The following is a 24,757-nucleotide window of genomic DNA, read 5'->3' as shown; positions in this document are numbered from 1 at the left end:
ATTTTAATTATCTTTTATTTATTTTGAGAGAGAGACTCAAAGAGCATGAGTGGGGGAGAGACAAGCAGAGAGAGGGGGAGAGAGAGAGAAAGAAAGAGGAAGAACCCCAAGCAGACTCTGCACTATGGGCACAGAGCCAGATGCAGGGCACAAATTCATGAACCGTGAGATCATAACCTGAGCTGAAATCAAGAATTGGATGCTTAACCAACTGTGCCACTCACATGCCCCTGTACATATTTTTTTGAAACATGGATTTATCTTGTGCTTTTCCATTTTTTATGCAGTCCCTAAATGACTATACTCAGCTCTCCCTTAGCATGGTTCTCACATTTCTTCACATGGTTGGCCATGAATCCCTTAGGACCCTAAATCTTTAGCAGGATCCATCTGGGTTCAGTTACTGCTTAGTTTTGAAGTAGTACCCATAAAAACTCTCAGGTTTTATAGAAGAGAGTAGCATTATTTGGCAAAGATTATACCTGCAGGATTAATATGTAAGTGATTTGGGGCAGGGGGGTTGCTCTTCCTTGGAAGCCAAATAATGACAGAACTAAGTTTATGGATGACTAGATGAACAATGCCATATTTGATAATAGTCAGTTGCTACTTACCAATTCTTACCAATTCCTAGATTTACCTAGGGAAAACTAAAAGATAAAATGCCTCAAAAATGAAAGAACACACAAAGTAGTATCAGGAGAATTGAAATGAATTGTTTCATTTAAGAAAATGTTTTAGAGCACTGTTTATTACAAATGCAAATAAACTAGACATATAAAGTGAGAAAAATTTAACTAAATGTAAATTGGGGTAATCTAACTGTAAATCCTTTTCCTTAATAGTTTTAACTGCAAGTCAGTATGAAGAGCTAGCTCAAGTTTCTTTGAGTTTTTGAATTGTGGATTTAAATCAGCAGAAGAAAAAAAATCTCAAAAATATAAAAAGCACTTAGTTCAGTTTAGAGGGGACTATAAGAGGCAAGCACTTTTGAATCCAGGTGATAGGATAACCCAATTTTCTAACATTAAACATTATACTTTAATATGGAATTCAGCATTGGGAGAAATCATGATTTAGAGAAAACAGTTTTTATATAAAAAGAAAAAGCCCAGAACAAGCATTAAAAAAACTGTTACAAATATAAAACAAAAGAAAAAACTTGTATTTATTGATAGTATAATGTACTAGATGTACATAAAATATTTTTGAATATATGAATTAATTACGGGGACAATTGTATTTTGTTGAACTCATGAAAGTATTCAATCCCTCTGTTCTTGGGGGGGGGGTTCTTTTTTGTTTTCAACAGTGTTATAAAATTTAAGTATATAGGTCTTTTGTTAAACTAATTCCTAAGTATTTTATGTTTTTTGATGCTATTATAAATTTGTTTTGCACTTTGTTTTCCAAAAGTGGTGTACAGAAACACATTTGATTTTGTATACTCATCTTGTATCCTACAACTTTGCCAAATCACTTATTAATTCCAGTAGTTTTCAGATTCCTTAGAGTTATGTACCAAAAAATGATTAAGTGAATAAAGACAATTTTAATTCTTTCTCTCCAAATTTCCTTTTATTATTATTATTTTTTTTGACTTATGGCACTGAGTAGGATTTTCAGTACATCCATTACAATAATGAAGTAACTGTGGGGCTATAGGGCACCTGGCTGGCTCAATTGGTAAAGTGTGGGACTCTTTTTTTTTTTATGTTTATTTATTTTGAGATAGAGAGAGAGAACTGGGGAAGGGCAGAGGGAGAGAGGGAGAGAGAACCCAAGTAGGCTCCACACTGTCAGCACAGAGCCCAACACGGTGCTTGATCTCACAAACCATGAGATTATAACCTGAGCTGAAATCAAGAGTCAAACGCTTAACCAACTGAGTCCTGCCAGGCGCCCAAAGCATGAGACTCTTAATCTTGGAGTTGTGGGTTTGGTCCCCCATGCTGGGTGTAGAGATTACTTAAAAATAAAATATTTTTAAAAAAGCACACACACAGTGGCTAGAGTCAACATTCTTGCCTTGTTCACAACATTAGGACAACTCCCAATATTTCATCATTATATAAAATACTAGATGTAAGTTTTTTAAGTCATCCTATTTATCAGATTGAAGGAGTTACCTTTCATTCTTAGTTTGCTGAGAATTTTACCATGAATGGGTGCTGAATTTTCTCAGATTTTTTTCTGTATTTGTTGAAATGGTTATATACTTTTTATTCTGTTACTGTGTAAATTACGTTGATATTTAACTTGAAACATTTATTGGATAAACCACATGATCATGATATATTACCCTTCTTATATATTGTTGGATTCAGTTTGTTGTTTTGCATCTGTATTCATGAGGCTGATTTTCTTTCCTGGTAATACCTTTGTCAAGTTTTGGAATTAGGGATTTGCTTATTTAATAAAACAAGTTGAGGGGGGCGGTGCCTGGGTTGCTCAGTCGGTTGAGCCTCTGACTCTTGATTTTGGCTCAGGTCATGATCATGGTTCTTGAGTTCGAGCCCTGCAGTGGGCTCTGGGCTAACAGTGCAGAGCTTGCTTGGGATTCTCTTCCTCTCTTTCTGCCCCTCCCCTGCTCTTCTGTCTCTCTCTCTCTCAAAATAAATAAATAAAAACTTTAAAAAATTAAAAAAAAATAAAACAAGTTAGGAAGTATCTCTCTTCATTTTTTTAGAAAGTATATAAGATGATTATTACTTCCTTAAATGGTTGAGCCCACCAGTGAAGCCATCTGGGCCTAGAGTTTTGTTTTGATTTTTGTGGTTTTTTTTTGTTTTGTTTTTGCTGTGTTTTAATTATCAAATATTTTCTTTAGCAGATAGGTTTCTATTTATTTTTGTAGTTGTTGTAGTAATTTTAAGGGATTTTTCATTTTGTCTGTTAATGAATTGATTTGCATTATGTGAACATTGTATTTGTAGGATCTGAAGTGATGTTTCTCCTTCCATTTCTGGTATTAGTAATTTGTGTTGTCTTTTGTTTTTTTTGAACAGTCTTGCTAAAAGTATAAATGATTTTTACCTTTTAAATTGTTGGTTTTAATTTTTTTGAATTGTCCAGTGTTTGGATTGAGTATTGTTTTGACCTCAAGTTCACTAACTTGTTTTTGTGCCATCTCAGAGCGACTATTAGTTAATAGTAGGTTCAGCCTATCCAGTGAATTTTTAAGGTCTGGTATTGAACAACCTAGTTTTTGAAGTTTCATTTCCTTCTTTTCTTTTGCTTCCATTTGCTGTCAATATTTCTTACCTGTTCACTAATTATAACATCTTGAATATACTTGTCTTAACAGCTTAAGCATTCTTGTCAGTTAATTCCAACATCTTGTGATAGGTTTTTCTATTATAAGGTCTATTTTCTAGATCATCTTGTAATGGTTTTTTCTCCTGTTCTTGAGTTACAGTTTTTATCTTCTTTGCATGTTTAGTAATTTTTTATTGTATGTTAGATTTTGTTTATGATATTATAGATTTTTTAAAGAGTATTGATTTTGTTCCAAATTACCAGCCGGTAAATACTTACTGTGTAACCCAGAAATTGCAGTTTATTATCTGTTCACTAATTATAACATCTTGAATATACTTAACAGCATGAGCATCCTTGTCCATTAATTCCAACATCTTGCAATAAGTTTTTCTATTACAAGATCTATTTTTTAAGAGTATTGATTTTTGTTCCAAATGACTAGCTGGTAAATACGCACTTACTGTATAACCCAGCAATTGCATTTCTGGGTATTTATCCTAGAGAAATGAACACTTATGTTCACACAGAAACCTGTACACAAATATTTATAGCAGCTTTATTCACAATTACCCCCAAAAGAATATATCCCATTTGTACTTCGACAGGTGGGAAAAAAACAAAAAACGAAAAGCTCCAAACCGCGGAGCAATGAAAAGGAACAAACTATTGATCTATTCAACAAATATGGATGGATTTAAGGGGTATTATGCTTAGAGAAAAAAAGCCAATCTAAAATGTTTCCATACTATTTGATTCAATTTTGTAAGTTTCTCAAAGTGACAAAATTATAGAAACAGAGGACAGATAAGTGGTTGCCAGGAATTAAGGAAAGGGGTGGAGGGTGTGATTATAAATAACAAAAGGGAATCTAAGTTGTGGAAAGGTATATGGATCTCTCTACATGTGCTAAAATGCCATAGAATTAATAAAGAAAAAGATACAAAAAATCGCATGAAAAAGCTGGCAAAATCAAGTAAAGTCTGTAGTCTAGATAATTGTATTGTGCCAGTCCATTTCTCAGTTTATGATAGTACACTGCAGTTATGTAAGTTGTCACCATTGGTGTAGGTGAGTGCTGTATACATGGGATCTCTCTGTACCGCTTTTACTACTTCTTGTGAAAATAAGAGTCTATAAGGATTTCAAAATAAAAAGTAAAAAAAAATTACTGACTGATCACCTTGAAATTAGGGAAGTTTGGTTTTTATACTTTGTCACACCAGATGTTATTTCAGTTTTGCCCTTAGCCTTAGAGAATCCTTATTCCTGGGATATAGTCTTTATCCTGAGATGTGGCCCTTCTGTGGTTTCTGTGAGAAGCCAGTTGTGTTCACCAGGCCCTTTTAACTTGGCAGGATTCAAAATCCAAACTATGTCTTTCCTGTGGTAGGAAGCTGAGATCTCTGTTCAGCTTTTTAGTCTTCCAGCTGTTGCCTTCTTTTGGGCTACTTGGAGTCTCCTGGTGCATGAGCAGTTCAAGGACCAGCCAAAGATCTGAGGAGCATTTGTGGACAGATTTACAACCCCCCTGCCCTTTACTGTACCACCCTTCCTACCATGATTTTCCCCTCCTGTTGTCAAGCTTTCTGTCTGCTCTTAGATGCCAGTGGGGTTGTGGTTTTCTTCTTTAGCTCTAGCCTCCCAGTACTTAAGGGGGATATACTGGGAAGAGTTCTTTTAAGGTAGAGTTATACGTATACATCTCATCAGTATGGTTCCTTTCTTTCAGTAATCAAACCCCCTACATTTCTGCCTGCTGTTGGTCACTTTCAATATCTTTGAACGGTTACTTTTAACTGAAAAAAAAAAAACTTTTTAAATGTTTATTTTTGAGAGAGAGAGAGAGAGAGAGACACAGAGTGTAAGTGGGGGAGGGGCATAGAGAGAGGAAGACAGATTCTGAAGCAGGCTCCAGGCTCTTGAGCTGTCAGCACAGAGCCTGACGGAATGCGGGGATCAAATTCACGAACTGCGAGATCATGACGTGAGTGGAAGTCAGAGGCTTCATCGATTTAGCCAACAGGAGCCCCTGAACAATTACTTTTAATATTTTGTCCAGAGTTAATAACTGTTATCTGAGGGCAGATTAGTCCACTATGAGATAGTCCATTATTACTGGAACTAGAGCTCAGTGAGTTTTATTTTAAGTATTGTGAATATGAAAAGTTTGTAAAGGGGCACCTGGGTGGCTCAGTTGGTTGAACATCCAACTTCTGCTCGGGTCATGATCTCACGGTTTGTGAGTTAGAACTCGGCGTCAGGTTCTGTGCTGACAGCGTGGAGCCTAGAGCCCGCTTTGAGTTCAGTGTCTCCCTGGCTCTCTACCCCTCCCCCCATTCATGCTCTGTCTCTCTCTTTCTCTCTCTCTCTGAAAAAGTGAGTGAATATTAATTTAAAAGTTTGTAAAGTTTCTCAGTGAAAAATTTGAAACTGGGGTGCCTGGGTGGCACAGTCAATTAAGCCTCTGACTCTTGATTTTGGCTCGGGTCATTATCTCATTTGAGCCCTGCATGGGGGTCTACACTGACAGAGCCTGCTTGGAATTCTCTCTTTCTCTCTGCTTTTCTCCTGCCCACTCTCCCTCTCTCTCATGAATGAATGAATGAATGAATGAATGAATAAATAAATAAATAAATAAATATTTTAAAACATTTGAAAGTAAAATATGATAGTAACTTTAATGTGTAGTAAGAAGAATTACAGAAATAAAATAAAGCATTCATTGAAAACTGAAAATGTGAACAATCAGTATTTTAAGTAAAAAGAAGGATAAACATACAACTGCAACCAGAAAAAATTTTTTAACACACACATAAATGGCCCTTTCAGAAGAATAAGGGCAGAATGTGATTATGTATTATCTAAGCAGAAGCCTTAGATAGGAATACATATTTAATCACCAGAAAGAACTTCATCTGTAAAATCAGATCTTCATCCATTGTCTTTTGGAAATATTTTTCCATTTGGCTTTAAAAGTTGTATTTTCTTTCTTGATTCAGCATTTCTGGATGTTGTCGTTTCTTAGAGAATAAAACAACAGTCTAATCTCCCTTCTGCTTTTATTTTTTTCTTCTCCTTTTAGTTTGCATAATTGGCCTTAAATGAGGTGAGAGTGAAGAAACTAGAGCCATCTCTGGATACATCGCTACCCCATTCCCCTGCACGTTACCCTCTGGAGTGCTAGATTTGACCATATCTGTTTTGACGACTCATTATGAACAAAGAAGTCTCCCAGGTGGGAATTGTAGCTCTCTCTCTCTCTCTTTTTTTAAAAATGTCTTTATTTATTTCTGAGAGAGAAAGAGACAGCATGAGCAGGGGAGAGTCAGAGAGAGGCTAGACACAGAATCTGAAACAGGCTCCAGGCACTGAGCTGGCTGTCAGCACAGAGCCCGACATGGGGCTCGAACCCACGAAGTGTGAAATCATGACCTGAGCCAAAGTCAGACACTTAACTGACTGAGCTACCCAGGCGCCCCTGTAGCTCTCTTTTTAAAGAGCTTTGTTTGTATAAAAGTATGGAGGGAAATGATTACCTGTTGACTTTTTTTTTAATGGAAATATGTTTTTGATTTAAAAGTTTCAAAGTTATTATAAAACATCTGTTGACATTCCTAAATGAAAATCTTCTAGATTATACTTTATGAACCACTTTAATGCACATTGAAATGAATATAGGGTTCATATGAATATTTTACAGGGAGACCCTCCTCATTGAATTAAAAATGGCAAGCAGAAAAACTATACTGAACCATCCCCAGATTTGGTCTATATATATCTAACATGTATGCAGGCATTCAGTCTGTATTGGGTGCCCACTTATTACATTTTGGCATTTTTATATAACTGATTTAGAAGAGTTTGTGAGCTACCTGAGGGAATATTCTTTTGTATCCACAATCATGACAATGATCATAGAAGCCTGTATTAGAAAGATAAACATGCACCAAGCCAAGACAGTAGGTAAAAAGTTGAAGATTAATCAGAATATGGTAAATCAGTAAGTGGAAGACTTTTGGCATGACAATTTTTTAAATTAATAGACTTTTAAATTGAATTATAGTATTATACAGATAAAGATTACAAATTTTAAGTGTAGAACTCTTGAATTATCATGTGCCAAACATGTTTGTTAAACAGGTTAAGAGGTAAAACAATATCAGCACCCCAGGAACTCCCCTCATCCCTGTCCCAGCTGCATATCCACTACTCACTTTTAAAGGAGAAGACGGTTGTCACTGTGGAGTGATGCCTGTCAACTTGATGAGTGGGGTTTAACAACCATAGATGTTAAAGGCAGTTCAACTTAGTTGGCTGACAAGCAATACTTGTGTTTGGAATAAACAATGAATTTGGGAGATGGAGGCAAGACTGCCTGTTGGCAGAGTGCTTTAAAGCAGGGACTAGAGGTGCAAAATGATTTAAGATATTCATTTAATCCTACTACCTCTCTCTTTAAAGTGTCATTGGTAGGGGCGCCTGGGTGGCTCAGTCAGTTAAGTGTCCGACTTTTGCTCAGGTCATGATCTCGTGGTCCATGTTCAAAGCCCACATCGGGCTCTGTGTTGACTTCTCAGAGCCTTGAGGCTGCTTTGGGTTCTGTGTCTCTCCTCTCTCTCTGCCCCTCTCCCGCACACAGTTTGTCTCTCTTTTTCTCTCTCAAAATAATAAATATTTTAAAATTTTTTATTAAAAATATAGTCTTATTGGTTTCTAGAACACACTCCAGACTTCTGGCTTTTATTAACTGATGATATATTTATTAACTTGTATTTTCTGTTATTTGAAATCAGACTGTTGATTCTCAATGGAGAGAGAGAAGGGAGTCTATCTTTATGAAAGAGAAAGGGAAAGAAAATAGAATGATCTAGTGATTGAACTCTGGCTTCGGTGTGTTTTTCTTTAACTCCTTGTTCATTGAGTGCCTCTAAGAAGTCTCTCTTCTTCATGTCACAATGAAGACTTTTATCTTTTCTATTTGTCTTTAACATTTATCAAAAATAATTTTAAGCCTGCCACATAGTTGCAAGATTGGTAGGCCCTATATATATATATATATATATATATATAGATATATAGATATAGATATATATATATATCCCATTGCCCACTTTCACCAGTTGTAAACACTTTGTTATATTTGCTTTATCTCTTCCTATATTTACTACTATTTCTGCTCCTCCTCGTTCAGCACCATTATTGATTGATGATGGTGAATCATCTGAGAGGAAGTTGTAGACATTTATGATCTTCCACTCCTAAATATTCAGTATGTTTCTCCTACTTAACCACAACATAATAATGAAATTCAGGAAACAACATTTTCATTATTGTTATTATTATTATTATTTCATTTATAGTTCACATTAACATTTTATGAGTCATCTGATCCAGAATCACACATTGTTTAGTTGTTACATCGCTTTGGTTCCTTTAGCCTGGAATCGTCTGTCAGCTTTTCTTTGTCTTCCATAAAACTGACATTTTAAAAGAGTACAGGTCAGCTGTTTTGTATAGTAGCATTCATTTTGAACTTGATATCTATTTCCATCTGTGTTCCTTTCTAAAGAGACTATGATTTGGGACTTTGGAGATTCATGGATTTGTTAATAGAGAACCTTATCTGGTAGAACAAAGCCTGTAAAGATTTTTTTCAGGAGAAAGTCTGTTAAAACATGGTGAGAGCCCAGAATTCTAGAAGGTAGATTCCTAAAGATGATTTGGATGTTACTGAAAAGAATTTTATATGTGTGTGGATGTACATATATAATCTTAGAATCCAAGATTTATAAATTTTTGGACAAAAATTAGGGTTTGTTGTGGGAAAACTTTGAAGGGATAACACGTTTACATTTTAAAGTGAATTATATTTATAAGAAATAATTGGTGTTATAATGATGAGAGAAATCAGAATAAAAAAATAAATCAATTTTATTTATTTCTGTGTGACTTTTGGACTAAGAATTGAGAAGACTCTCTGCTTGTGTGTTTGAAATTCTTGTAAATTCCACCTTGGATTCTAGAGGTGGCATAATTTAATGTCAGCTTTTCTGAGAAAACTCCTAATGAAGAAGGATTTTAGTGTAGAAGCAAAAGCAAATATTGGGAATCTGTTGTTGGCTTTTCTACTTCTCAGTTATGTGACTATAAGTTAGTTATAGAAGTTAAAGCATAGCCAGATTCTGGAATCAAATTACTTAAAAATGATTTTTACCACTGCTACTTACGGTGTTAAGCAGATAAGTAATGTTTCTGAACTGTTTTATTTTTTTTTAATGTTTTATTTATTTCTAGGAGAGAGAGAGAGAGAGACAGTGTGAGCAGGGGAGGGTCAGAGAGAGAGGGAGTCACAGACTGAGGCAGGCTCCAGGCTCTGAGCTGGCAGTCAGCACAGAGCCCGATGCGGGGCTCGAAGCCACGAACCGTGAGATCATGACCTAAGCGAAAGTCGGACGCTTAACCGACTAAGCCACCCAGGCGCCCCAGATAAGTAATGTTTCTGAACCTCAGTTTCCTCATTTCCTATAATCCATAAATAGGTTATAAGTGTTACCTGTCTCATATTTTATGAGTGAATTGAATTAGTAAGGTTTATGAGTAAATAATGTAAGTTCGATTGTTACAACAATGATTGGCACATAATAAATCCTGTATAAGTGTTAGTCATCATCATTGTTATCATCATCATCATTGTCTGACAGTAGTTTGTAAGATAAAACTGTTGAACTCAATCAGTAATTCTGTAAGTAGAAATAATAATACATACTTCATAGGGCAGTTGTGAAGAGTAAATGAGTTTATACATATAAAACACAAACTATATACACACCCACACAATTATTATTATTACATTGTCCTATCCTGTAATTAAATGCATGTTAATAGGCCTGCTGTTTTGTGAACCCTTTTATTATTTTGTTCTGCTCAAATTCTTTGTTACTGACTTAATACTGTGAAAATGAAAACAGGCATTTTAAATTTTGTAATGTTTTTATTTATTTCAGAGAGAGAGAGAGAGAGAGAGACACTGTGAGCAGGAGAGGGTCAGAGAGAGGGGGAGACACAGAATCTGAAGCAGGCTCCAGGCTCTGAGCTAGCTGTCAGCACAGAGCCCAATGCGGGGCTCGAACCCACGAACTGTGAGATCATCACCTGAGCCAAAGTCGGATGTTTAACTGACTGAGCCACCCAGGTGCCCCCTTAAACGGACTATAGTCAAAAAGTTTGAGAAGCAGTGTACTAGATGACAATTGCTGGGGTCCCTCTGATTCTGAAATTTTGAGAATCTGAGTCTCCAGTTTAAAATTTATAAGCATTACTCTCATAGGTGTTATTCTGCTGAGACCACTGGAAAGTGAAATTTGAGTTTCATTTGTTTCGAGTTGGCCATTTGTTGGGCATTGTACCGGAAGGGATATGACTAGAGCAATTAGTGTGATGGTTGAGGAAATATTAATGCTACTTAACCAGATATTCACCTGAAATGCTTGGGGAATTTTTTTTTCATTTCCCCATGGATATCAATAAGGTTTTTGCCAAATATAAATGAATCAAGTAGGGTGACTTAAGTTTTAAGCTAGGCTTTAAAAAATGCATATTCTTCTGTAAATTTGGGTAATGAAGATTGTATGTACATTTGTGTTGTGATTTTATTCAGGCCACTTCTGCTCCAGCTGGGGGGATGACCCCAAAATTAACTGGAGGCTTACCTGACTTGATCTCTAGTGCCCTGAAAATATAATTCCATTGTTTTGACAAATTACTGACCCATGCATCTTGGTACTTCTACTGCCTTATAATGTTAAGGATCAAATTTTAGTATATTTTTCTTTTACTGATTTATATATATACATTTAACCATACTATATTCCGAAATGAGTTTCTGAAATATTTTGAGGGAAATTGAACAACTTCTGATCAGGGACATAACTCTTTATTTTAGATATTGGAACAATTTTATGTCATAAATGATGATTTGGGGTTTGGATAATCATCTGTAGATTATCTATATCTATATCTGATCTTCATTCTCTTCTGGCCACAGCTTCTAACTTATTTTCTGCTCTTAGTTTCTGAATCTGTGAAAGAAGATGGAATTGATGGAAAGAGAGAGAGAGTGAAGTTTTTATCACTTACTTTTAGATCTATGATCACCATTTTCAAGGCTGTTACTTCTTTGCTAACCTATTGTAAACTCTTCTCCTGTGCACATGCACGTAAATACAAACACTTATTTTATTGTTTACAGTTAAAGAGAGCTGTGGTCAGGAAGACTGACTTTAAACTTTTTTTTTTTTTAAGAAATACCAACATGTTTTCCACAAGTTAGAACGAGGTAGTACTGATTTTTGGAAGTCATGTACAGTATATCCATAATTACCCAATGTTATTGTATGAAAACTGGAATCATCCAGTTTCATGGATTTGCAAAGAAATGTTGAGGGTATTTTTGTCCAGTTGTTTTAATAAGATAGCTGCCACAAATATGTATTTCATATGCTGACTATTTTTTCTCAGGCCCAAATTCATACAATAGGAATATTTTAGCAAGGTGAGTGCATTTATGTTTATTTTTTAATCTTAAAAAATTAGATTTTAAATAAGGTCAATGTGAGGAATTTAAAATACTGGGTTTTAAAACTGATTTTTCTCTTCTTCCTATACTTTTGTTACTAGAAAACCCAGATTTAACTTTCATAGTTTTTTCAAACTGACTCCATTTAGAAAAAAATAATGCAAAGAAAAAAAGCACTGTCTCTTAATCTAAGCATAAATTTATTAAATGTATTATTTCAGACGTGAAACACTTTTAGAATTTAAGTTATTAAGTTCTTGATAATTTCTTTACTCTTAATATATAAAAGATTTTGCACAGGATTTTCTTTTACTAAAAAACCTTTTAAGAAAAATCTGATGTTTTATAGAACCAATGAAATGAGAAGAAATGATGTCTTTATTTTTAAGACTTCATTGCTAGGGTGCCTGGGTGGTTCAGTCAGTTAAGCGTCCCACTTCAGCTCAGGTCATGATCTCACGGTTCATGGTTCGAGCCCCGTATCGGACTTTGTGCTGACAGCTAGCTCAGAACCTGGAACCTGCTTGGGATTCTGTGTCTCCCATTTTCCCTGACCCTCCCCTGCTCACGCTGTCTCTCTCTCTCTCTCAGAAATAAATAAAACATTGAAAAAAAAATTAAAAAGAAAGAGTTCATTGCTTTGAATCAATTTCTTTGCCTTTGTTTTTTTATTCCTGGGCATAAGAGTTCAGATACTGGCAGGCCACTTATGGCAGAGACTTATTGGGGTAGGGGTTCTTCTTTGAGCCAGGGATAGCCACCATCTGAGTTTTGGTCTCTGGCTTTGTAGATTCAGAGAGATTTTTGTTTCCAGACCTTTAAGGAAATCTTTGTGTAGGCATTAGCTCCAAAATATCTGTTTTTTAACAAGAAATTAGAAGACATTCCAAGAAATAAGAAAGTATGGTATATACACAGTAGAAACTGTCTTTAAGGCAGTCCAGGCATTGCACTTACTAAACAAGAACAAAATAGATAAATTGAATTTCATCAAAATTAAAAACTGTTCATAAAGAAAATGTTTGCAAATAATATATCTGGTAGAGACTTAGTACGCTAATATAAAGAACTCTCATGGCTTAACCATAAAAAGACAACCCAATTTAAAAATGGACAAAGGACCTGAATAGATATTTCTCCAAAGAAGTTATACAAATGGGCACTAAGCACATGAAAAGATGTCATTATTGATTAGGGAAATTAATGTAAATCAAAACTGTCATGAGATACCATTTCATACATTCTAAGATGACCAGAATTAAAATAAAATTACAAAACATAGAATAGCAATTTTTGGCGAGAATGTGGAGAAATTGGATTGCTTGTACATTGCTGTAGCCACTGTGGAAGACAGTTTGGCAGTTTCTCAAAAAGCTAAAGAGAGTTACATTTTGACTTAGTAGTTCCAAAATACCAAGAGAATTGAAGACATGTTCACATTTATGCATATAAATGATCACAGAATCATTTTTGATAAATAGACCCCAAATGGAAAAACCTAATGGCTATCAACTGATGGAGAAACAAAATGTGGTATATCCAAACAATGGAAAATTATTCAACCATAAAAAGGGCAGTGTAAATCCCAATACTTTATCACTTGAGAAAGATTTCAGTTGACATTGCAATGAAAAGATAAGAAAAATTGAAAACTTCTTACAGAGAACCCTAGGTGTCTGAAGACGCCAGTCTGAGAAATATTTCTTTATGATAATTGCCCACTGCAGGAGCTCTTTGTTTACCATGATTTTCCTGTGTGATTCTTTTCATAGCTGTCAGATTGGAGACATTTGGCCTTCAGAATGTCCCTCTCATCATGTCTGTGCTGCTTTGTGCTAATTGCCTGCTAAGCTTTTTAAAGTATATTATTAGAGTTATTTACTAACATTTTGTTACTTATTTTTCAAATTATGTGGTTCTCAGATAAATCTGGGAGATGAGTGACACATTTCTTATGTTCTAGAAGTTTATAGTTCAATTGAAATATAAAACACTGACCTATTTCTTCAGCCTCACCTGTTTGGTTTGAGGTACATGTGGTGTCTAATTCCCAAAACTGTTCTCTACAGATTGGATGAGGTTGTTTGAGTATACCTTAGCAACTCTTTTTAAATCAACAGGGTACTTTGACTTAGAAACCTTACCTCTTTTTAAAAGGTGATATGCAAATTGGTTTCCTAAAACCAGCATTTCTTTTCTTAATGAACCTTATTTAAGTGCCCTTACTGGCAAATAGAAAGCCATTCTACAAATAGAACAGCTGTAATAGTTTTCACTCATCAGGGGATTTGCATTCCAGTATCTGTATATTGTGTTTTGTAAATAGAAAGCAGTTAATACCAGAATCATATCATCAGCGAATTGTTGGTGACCCTCTCCTAGCTTCTCACTGTTGGCTCTTATTTTGGTAGGCCCGCCTGTCTGACTGCTGTTGAGTTGTTGTCTAATGTCTCCTCAGCCCCAGAATCTTGGATAAATTTAGAAGATGTCAATCTCTAGCCAGTAGTCTGAGGGGAGCACAATATGGGGAATCTTGTTTTCAGTCTAGATTTATTTTTTGCTCAAAATTATCCAATCTGCGAAATTATATTATTTATGTTTATAGTTGTATCACTGTAACATGACTTTATGTCTTTTATAGTACTATGAAATATTTGTTGGAGGTTTTCCCTAAATTGTATATTTTTACCTTTTCAAAATTAGAAGATCCAGTTTCTGGATCAAGAAGATATGGGTTTTTTTTTCCTCCTATTGGAAATAGGGTAAAAAGGATTTCAGGTAAGCCCATTCTCTCACTTATAAGAAAGAATTCCAAAGCTTTATGAATGATTCCAGGAAATATATTAACCATAAAATATCTTAAATATCCTTTAAACTTTTACATGTCATATTAGTTATATAACTTAATCATTTCTAATGTATCACCTGTCTCAGCTTCTGTATCTTTTAGGCATTATGTTAGATACTGGATATACATTTAAAAGATCTAGTAATTGGCTTTGAGTACATAACCTAGAATGGGAGACAAGAGAATTATAATTTATAGCATAGTTTAGTACAATATAGCATAGTATAGTATAGTAAAGTATAATAAGCATAGTATATTGCCCTTTCTATTTTGAGAGTCAGTAGGATTCCAAATGGGTAAATTCTCAGGTATAACCTAATGTCTTTGGAGACAAAGAAGATAGGCAGATAAGGAAGTAAGAAGTGGCCCCTGAGCATGAGGTAGGAATTGCTAATTCCTTTCTTTTGGTTTAGCAAACTCCAAAGTCTTTTCTTTCATTGTCTTCCCCCTTCATTTTCTGCTCTCTTTTATATCTATTTCTGTTGAAAAGTTTAGAATTAATGCTCCATTATTATAAAGGTTATTGCATAATTTCATTATTTGTATTAATACATTGAAAAACATTACATTTTATTTCTATGTGAATATAGAATGAGGTGGCTTCTTGTGATGTTTGTTTCTGTGATAACTTCGTTTCTGCTTCTGTGAGTTTCTTAGGAAAAGAAGATAGCAATTGTATTAATTACAGTACTATATCACTTAGGTGATTCTTATTTTGTGTTTGGGTTTCAGAAGGGATACTAATTGTCAGGTCTTTTGACATCTTTTTTGTTGTGGTGATTGTTGTTACAAGTCTGGCCTGTTTGCCTTTGCATTGAGGTTGTCCACCTTGTAATTATTGTCATTATTTTCCTTATCATGGGCCCTTCCTGTCCCCCCACCACAAGACATTTAGCAAGTATTTTTTTATGATGACATTACTCCACAGTGCAGCTCATCTCATTTATTCATCATTAGTAGAAGTCTGGAACATAAATGTCCAGCGTATTTTATACATACAGAGTTTGAGGAGACAGTGGGATATCCAAATGAAAAAGTCTCTTTAGCAGTTGGAAACTTAAATACCAAATTACTGAAATGAGAAAGATCATACTTACCCTTTATAGCAGAAGTCTTAGAATGAAAATCAGATCTTGTCATTCCTCTGTTCTCAACCCTCCTCTGATTGCCTAATTCCGTCAGAGTGAAGCTAAAATCTTTAAAATGGTTTTTATGGCCTTACACGATGTACCCTCCTGTGATCTTTCTGAGTTTCTCTGCTCCCTCCCTCACTACACTGATCTCTTTCATGTTTTGCGGAAAAAGCATAGTTTTATGCTGCAGCCTTAAGGCCTTACAGCCCTTCCCCTGGCCCCTGCCAGGAGCACTCTTCCTCCAGATACCTTCCCCTCCTTCACCTCCTTCAAGTCTTTGCTCTTATCTCACCTTCTCAAGGATGCCTTTTCTAACTATGCTACTCAAAATTGCTTTCCCTTCCCTTCCACATACTTATCCCTCTGTTTTTGCCTGATTTTCTCTATAACACACATCACCTTCTAATATCCTCTATAATTTACTTTTGACTTTATTTATTCTCTCTCTTCCTTACAATAGAATGAACTTCTATGAGGACAGTGATTTTTATAAATTTTATTCACCAGCCTGCCTGGGATTCTCTCTCTCCGCTCTCTCTCTGCCCTTCCCCCTCTCATATTCTGACTCTCTCTGTCTCTCTCTCAAAATAAATAAATAAATATTTGAAAAAAGAAAAATAGTCCAGCAAGAGGTAATGAGAGGAGAATATGAAGAAGGGATGGATTTGAGAAATATTTAGGAAATAAACATTGACAAATCTTGGTGTCTGCTTGCATGTGGGATATGAGAGGATGTTAGAAGAACCCCAGCATGCCAACTAAGAGAAGAAGTATATGAGGTGATGTTAAGTTCAGTTTGGAAAGCTGAATTTGAAGTGCCTGTGTGACATCCGGATGGAGATATCTGGTGAGGAATTGGATTATGGGTCTGAGACCTGGGAGGTCTGAGCTAGAGGTAGAGATTCAGGGATCATCAGTATAGGGATGTGTTTTGGAACCAGGCTGAATGAGTAGGATCACCCCAGGATAATGTATATAGTCTGAGGGAAAAAGAGGCCTTGGACATTAGGACCATGAGGAGTTCTGACCCCCCCCCCCCCAAATTGGGCAGAAGGTACTGAGAGTAAGATCAGAAGAAAACCACACTGATTCCAGTCAGGTTTGACTTACACATCACTTCTTTGGAGAGGGTGCCAATTAAAATTAGGTCTCCTCTATTGCTTCTCTCTATGAACCCTATTCTTTTCCTTTGTAACTTTAAAAAAAGTTTTTTCATTTTTTTTTTAAATTTATTTCTGAGGGGGGGAGTGCAGCGTGAGCAGGGGAAGGTCAGAGAGAGAGAGAGAGTTACAGAATCTGAAGCAGTCTCCAGGCTCTGAGCTAACTGTCAGCACAAAGCCCGATGCGGGGCTCGAACACAGGAACCATGAGATCATGACCTGAACTGAAGTCGGACGCTTAACGGACTGAGCCACCCAGGCGCCCCTCCTTTGTAACTTTTATCACAGTTTAAATTTATATGTTACTTTTGTGTCTTATTTGTGTCTATCTCCCCTCTCCACAAGGGCAGGAACCTCTATTTTGCTGTCCATTTATTTGCTCAGCTTTTAGCATAGTGGCTGATGCATGATAGATGCTTGATTTATTTGTTAAGTAAATGAAGGAAGTATGGGATCACAGAAGCCAATGGGTGACAGTGTTTCAGAAGGTCAGCTATTTGAAATGCTATTCCAAGTAGTCCAGTAAAATAATAATAATAATAATAATAATAATAGCTTATATTGAGCACTAACAAATGAAGGAATGAAAGCATGCATTGTATTTATCGATAAAAAGGTTTGGGATGAGTTATCCACAAGTGAACACTAGGTCTTCATGGAGCTCTCAGTCTAAAGAGAAGATAATAACAGCAGTCAGCATTCTCCAGAAACTGCAGTGTGCTCTTTACATGTACTGTTTCATTCAGTCCTTACAACAAATCTGAAGGTGGGTGAAGGTAATTATTATCTCCATGTTACAGATGAGGAATTAGGTTTGAGGAGATTATACACTTTGCCCAAGAGTAAGCAGGTAGTGGTTAAGCCAGGACTTAAACTTTAGGCCTTTCTGACCCTACAGCCCATGCTTTCAACCACCATGCTCCAGTAGAGGGATCCATTTGATTCCTCATCAGGGAACTGATATCTTGGAAATGACATTTGAGTAGGAATGGTTAGGTGCTGTTTATAGGACAGATTAGAAGTGAGAGTGACTGGAATTGAGAAACCAGATACATGGATCTTGCATTAATCCAGAATGAAACATTGGGTTCCAACTAGAATCATAACTATATCTGAAAATAAAAAAGAGGGGACCATCTAAGATCTCTTATTAAGGAAGAATTGACAGGACATGGATACTGATTAGCAATGAGGAGTAAAAGAGAAAAGTAATTACAAGACTGAAGTCCTAGGGGTTGAAGGTTTTTATGAACTGCACTTCTCATATGGGAGAAATTCAGAATGTTCCCCTTTTGTTTCATGACATACTAACCTCATGATTAGAATTTTACTTATTAGTTATACACAGAAAAGGGGGGAACTGACAGTCTTTGGTATTGAGAAGGGACAGGGCTAGAGACAGAGAAAGTCTCAGGACTAGAGAAAAAGGATCTATTCACACGTATTGATTAAAACCATCGGAGAGATTATTATGGGTCTCAGCATTCTTTATCATAAGCTTTATAAGCACAGCTGTCATTGCTGTGGTTTAATCATTTTATAATTTAAGGAAAAGTTAAAGGTTTTTCCCATTTAGCAAGAATTTTCTTTCCTTTTTCAAGGGTAGATGGAGTGAAAACAAATAGAGGAGGTATGTTGTTTGGCACTAATAACACACAAAAGGTGGTCATGACTGTAAGGCCAGGAGTAGGATTCTGAGTTCATTAGGGATTCTACAGAGAATAGCGGTTGACAGGGACAAGTCAGAGTGGAAATGTAAGTGCAGTCACTACCTGGCACAACATGTGAGAGAGAGACCTGGCTGGCGTGCTCAGGGAAATGACTTTGTGTTCTCTGGCATCTATACCAAGATCCTAACATAGACTAAACATTTGATCTTTGTCGCCTGACTACATAAACACAAGGTTAGGAGTATAGAATTCAGAGTTGGTAAGTACCAAATCTAATTCATTGCTTCAACTTTAATCATAGATGTATTATTTATTTTCTTAGCAATATAAAATCCCAAACCTTATGAGTAAAAGTTGTTTCAAGTTCTTTTCAAAGTGTAGTCTAAAATAAATACACATAAGAAATAATTTCTCTGACTCCCAGTTATACATTCTTCTTAGAAACATCTGGAAGTGATTTTTTTTCTCCGAAAAAAAAAATTTCAGTATCTATTTCATTATTCGAATAATACTTTCATTCTAATTGACCTTTATGATTTCCTAAGGGACTTTATTTTGTTTTTCAAATACAGAAAAGAAAGTGTAGAAACACTAAATAGCTGATGACTCTGTATAGATGGGGATACTTTGATGATGGCTGTAATTAGCTATTCACGGAGACCCAACAGTGTTTAGATACCTTCTAACGTAAGGGAGCTTCCTCCTCTCCTGTGATTAGAGGGTTCACCAGAGTAGATTTCTTATTGTTGTCTTTCCTTTTTAGGTGTGAAGTTTTTCAACATGAGTGGCCTCGGGGACAGTTCATCCGACCCTGCGAACCCAGACTCACATAAGAGGAAAGGATCGCCATGTGACACACTGGCGTCAAGGTAGGAACACTCTTTTCTTAGTCTCTCTCTAGGAGAGCTTCCTTATCATTTTCATTGCCACATAGGAGTTCTTGTTTCATCTACTCCAAATTTTCTGTTCTTCTTTGAGTCCCTTATACTCACCATGTTTTCTTGCTTCCCCAGGGCTTTTGCACATGCTGCTCCCACCATCTAGTTTGCTCCCTCTAGATTTCTCATATGCCAGCTTAGACATTACCACCTTAAAAGAAGCCTTGTCTTACTTCCATAACTATTGTGTTAAGTCTTCCCCATTCCTGCATCTGTCTCACATGTATGTTTATAGGTCTGATCCATAGTTTCAGGATTTTACTAGTTCATGTGATTATTTCACAAATTTCTGGCTTCTCCACTACACACTTAGGCTGCCATTTGATAAGGATCTTGTCTGTTCTTACTGTTTTATCCCTAGTTGGTAGCATAGTGTGTGGCTTATATATAGTAAGGACATAGTAAATATTTGTCAAGTGAATAAATAAGTCCATTGTATATCTTTAACTGCTGTCTTAGAACATTATGTTAACAGAACTAAGAAATATCATTATTTTTACCATATCAATATTAGGATTTTAAAGAATGCCTATTTGCAAAATTAAATATTTGTGTATTGTAAGGATTATGATCTCCTTAAATAGGCTAAAAGAGAACCATTGCTAAGGAGATTCTAACAAATGCCAGATAGAGAAGGAAACTCAATCGCATCAAAAGAGCAGCTTCCTGCCTGAGAGGAGAAGAGTGGGGATCTTATTCCACTCATCTTCTAGGATTGAGAGCAAGCTTCCTCAGCCTCACACTGTTGACGTTGTCAGCCAGCTAATTCTTTGTTGAAGGGAGCTCTCCTGTGTGTTGGCAGGATGTGTAGCAATATCCCCGACTTTCACACACAAGAGGCCAGTCGCATCTTTATATCAGTTATGATAACCAGAATGTCACATCAGTTGTGACTACCAAAAATGCCTTGAAACATTGTCGAATGTCTATCAGTGTTTCCTAGGGATGGGGAAAGCAGTATGACCCTAGGTGATAATCACTGAACTATAGAGGGAAGTGGCAAAAGACTCGTACCGTGGATTACATGCTTCTTTCCCCTGGGGGATAAAGAAAGGATTTTAACAGGGGAGTAAGTACCAGGGCTCCAGTCTGGAGAGAGAAAAGTCAATTAAAAGAATTGTCATAGAGAGATCATAACTTAAGTATTTCTAACCACAGGTAAGTGTCCAGGTGCTCAGAGGAATGTTGATATCAAGATACAATCCAGATTTATGTTGTCATAGTTAATCTTCTTGTTTAATCTGTATATAAAGTCAGTCCCTTTCAAAGGAAAACTTAAGAATAAATGAACAGGGATGTCTGTATGGCTCATTCATTTGGGCATCCGATTTTGGCTCTGGTCATGATCTCACAGTTTGGGAGTTTGAGCCCTGAGCACTGTGTCGGGCTCTCTGCTGTCAGTGCAGAGTCTGTTTCAGATCCTCTGTCCTCCTATTTCTCTGCCTCTCCCATGCTTGTGCTTTCACTCTCTCTCTCTCAAAAAATAAATATACATTTTTAAAAAGAACAAATAAGTAAAACTTGTTATTTTAGATTTAATTTTTTATTGGGGAAAAATTTTTAAATCTATGTAAGAATAGAAACTAAGAAACTATGTATACCCATCACATATAATTGTTCATATTTTGCGGTATTGCTTAGTAATTTAAAATATTTTATCATATTTTTATAGTCTTGTTTGAGTAAGGTAGTAAAATGATTAAGTATGAAATTGATTTGTCTGCAATTAATTTCTCCATTTTTAATAATTATATGTATAAGAATTGGTGAGTAATATAGAATGTTAATAAATATACATATTACACAATACTGTATATATTTTTCTACGGTATACTTTTTTCAGCATGCATCTTGAGATATAAATATATATAGATTCAGTTCTGTCACCTTTTTATTAAATGGTGTATGACAGGAATGTACCCCCATTTGAAAAATCCATTTCCCTACAGATAGACATTCCCTGTAGATAAACAACCTTTCTGTTAGAAATTTTTGCTCTTACAGCTAGCACTGCAGTGAACCAACATCCTCATATGCACCTCCCTACTTTATTTTTGTTTGTTTTTTATTTAAATTCGAGTTAGTTAACATAGAGTTTCCACACCTCCTACTTGATACCTAAGAGTTTATGTTAACTAGGTCACTACCACATTGCTCTTCAAATAACAAGCATTGAGAGTTCTTTTTTTCTCACACCCTTACCCACACTGTCCTCTCCTCACTTTAAGTCTGCCAGTCTGATGAGTGTGAGGTTATAGTTTTAAGTATATTTCACTGATAACTAGATACATTGATTTTTATTTTTGTTTTCTTCTTCCATAAATTTCCTGGGTCTATCTTTTGCCCATATTCCTGCTGTGTTGTTTTCCTTTTCCTTTTTATTTATGAGTTATTTTTAATTTTCTACGTACTACTCTTTTTTGCTTATATTTGATGTAAATATCTTCTCCTGGTCTGTTTAACTGTCTTTTAAATCTGTTGACATACCTTCGAACCTTCAGTTCTCATGTGTCAAGCTCTTGGGGGTCTTGTTTCAGAATTTTTTCCCCTCTACTTCAAGGCCTTAAACGTATTTTTACGTATTTTCTTTTAATATGTATTTAGAGTTTTAATTAATCTAGAATTTATTTTTGCGTATGATATAATGTGAAGACCTAATTTTATTTTTTCCCATGTAGAACGTAAGTGGTTATGGTCCTATCCTTTTCCTGCTTTTGTGCTGTTACCTTTATCATAGATCAAGTTCCTATATAGATAAGTTCTGAACTTTCTTATGATAATCACCTTGATATCTGATGAGACAAGTCATTCTTTGTTATTTTTCAAAATTGTTTCCCCTGTTTTTGTCCCTTTATACCCGTCCATTCAGATTTTTAAAAAATATGTTTTTCATGTTTGTTTATTTTTAAGAGCGAGTGAGAGAGACACAGAGTGTGAGCAGGGGAGAGGCAGAGAGAGAGAGGGAGACACAGAATGTGAAGCAGGCTCTAGGCTCCAAGATGTCAGCAGAGTCCGATGTGGGGCTCAAACCCACGAACCGTGAGATCATGACCTGAGCTGAAGTCAGATGCATAACCGACTGAGCCACTCAGGTGCCCCATAGTCCCTTTAGATTTTTAAAGCAGATGTTTAAGTTTCCCCTGCAGAAAAATACTCCTGGGATTTGGATTAGAACATCATTTACTTTTATAGATTAAATTGGAGGAGAATTGACATTTTTTATTTTCTGGACTCCAGATTCCCAGGTGTTATTTATGAATGTAAAGGCTGTTGGCTTATTCAGGTCTTCACTATTGTTTGGTAGTCATTCATAATTTTCCCCTTTGAACAACTAGCCTATCTTTAGTTAGATGTATTCCAGGATACCACAAAATTTTTATTGCTTTTGGAAATGGTATCATTTTTATCTATTGCGTCTTCTAACTGACAGCTTTTAATAGGAATGCTAATGATTTGGGATTATTGATCTCATATACATTCCTTGTTCTAAACTCTCTTATTTGTTTTATGGTTTATCTGTAGATCTTTGATTTTTTATACATACATAATCATGTCATTACAAATATCAAAAAGTTAATATATTTTTTCTTCTTAGATGTTTTAGAGATAATAATCTTTGTATGTTTGCTTTCAAAATATTTGAAAACATACCTTCCTTCAGGTTTGTAAGTATGGGCTTCAGTTTCAATTGGTATTTTTGATAAAGTAAAACTGATTTTGAAACTGAATTGAATTTGTGCATGAATACCACCTTGTAATGCTTCTTTTGGTTTTGTTACTATCTGCTGTCTATTTAAACAGATTGTGGACTCATTAATCATAAAGAAAATGTTAGACTTTAAGGTATTGCCAGCCCTTTGTACAAGAGCCCTGATAGAGTTTCTTAGTAATTGATGCCTCCTATCTCTTCCTATTACCTCTTCTCCATTCCTTGACTCTACTAGGAGAATGGGGATTAAAATGCCAGTCTCATAATGCTGGGTAGCTATGCCTTGTGCTTGTTTAACATTTCTAATTCAGCTCAACAAGTGCTTTATTTAGTGCCTACTATTTAACCAGCATGGTGTGCATGACGTTATAAGGATATAAGCAAAGTGAGTCATGTTTTCTAAATTCAGGGAGCTTACAGATCTGGTCATGCCACTCATTCTGCTTCTTAAACCCTTCTGGGCTTCCACTTGCCCTGAAAAAAATAAGCATAACCAAAACGATGGCACTAGGTAACATTTATTAAATTAATAGTATATGCTAGCAGCTTTGGCAAACATTTTACCTATCTTTCTCAATCCTCACAAAATTCTAAGAGATAATGTCATCACCCCTATTTTGCAGATAAAGAAATTGAAGCTTAGAGAAGTTAAATTGCTGTGAAGTAACTTGTCCAGGGCTACATAGCTAATAAATGACTGATGGAATTTGAACTTGGGCTTTTAAGCAATACATCATGCTCTTTATCACGGTGTATGGAAGAGCCCTCATGATGTGGCTTGGAACTCATCTCTTGCCCTTCTGTTTCTTATCTATAGTTCAGCCATACTGAACTACTTATAGATCCTTTAACTTGATGTTTTCATTCTGATTTTACACCTGTGAAAAAACTGGGTTGGTTTGTCTGCCTCCCCTGCCCCTCGGTTTGGACATCTCATTCCCCAGGTGTAGGTGCTGTCTGGATGAACTTCTGCGGTATTACAGTCTTGTCACATAGTGTCGTAATGACTCCTTTTCTTTATTTCACACTAATTCGGACTAGGATTCCCAGGACATAGTACATGGCTATCTGGCATATAATAAGTTTAGGGCCATTTGTTGAAAAACTAGTAAGTTGAAGAAAAACAATACATGAGTTAATTCATAGCATGATTAACCAGCATGTGTGCAATGTCCATGGAAGTCAAGTGGGCTGGTGAGAAGAGAAATGTAGGTGGCCAGAGTAATAAAGGAAGCCTTCTTTTCCACTAAGGTAGAATGTTTTTTGTCATGTCCACCCCTCCTTCAGTTTTGGCTTTATTTGAATATGTCTGCTCTCATTTTCTGTCCTTGCTTATTAGTTACTTTATTTTGTGGTGATTTTCCTAGTCTCCTTCTTAAGTCATTTTATAGATACCTCAGCATTTCATGATTTTTAGCTTCTTGCTTCCTTTGTCACCTCTCTGTCTATCCTGCCATTCTAGC

The 24,757-nt window shown here is 35.8% G+C and overlaps 1 protein-coding gene across 6 annotated transcripts in view; it reads left to right on the top strand.

Annotated features, from left to right (window-relative positions):
- NCOA1 (nuclear receptor coactivator 1) overlaps positions 1 to 24,757 on the top strand; it is a 241,137-nt gene that overhangs the window by 131,862 nt on the left and 84,518 nt on the right. For 5 of the 6 annotated variants that reach the window (XM_039238319.1, XM_039238321.1, XM_039238318.1 and 2 more), the window contains exons 3-4: positions 6,344 to 6,496; positions 19,411 to 19,516. In XM_039238319.1, coding sequence (XP_039094250.1) covers positions 19,428 to 19,516 — 89 coding nt within the window. In that variant the 5' untranslated portion in view covers positions 6,344 to 6,496; positions 19,411 to 19,427. The remainder of the gene's footprint in view (positions 1 to 6,343; positions 6,497 to 19,410; positions 19,517 to 24,757) is intronic. The other variant, XM_039238320.1, reaches the window with a different exon arrangement.

Source organism: Hyaena hyaena, unplaced genomic scaffold, assembly GCF_003009895.1.
Source record: "Hyaena hyaena isolate Hyena2069 unplaced genomic scaffold, ASM300989v1 scaffold_138, whole genome shotgun sequence".
Classification (NCBI taxonomy): Eukaryota; Metazoa; Chordata; class Mammalia; order Carnivora; family Hyaenidae; genus Hyaena; species Hyaena hyaena.
Note: the sequence above shows the minus strand (reverse complement) of the source record. Positions and strands in the feature narration are given on the sequence as shown.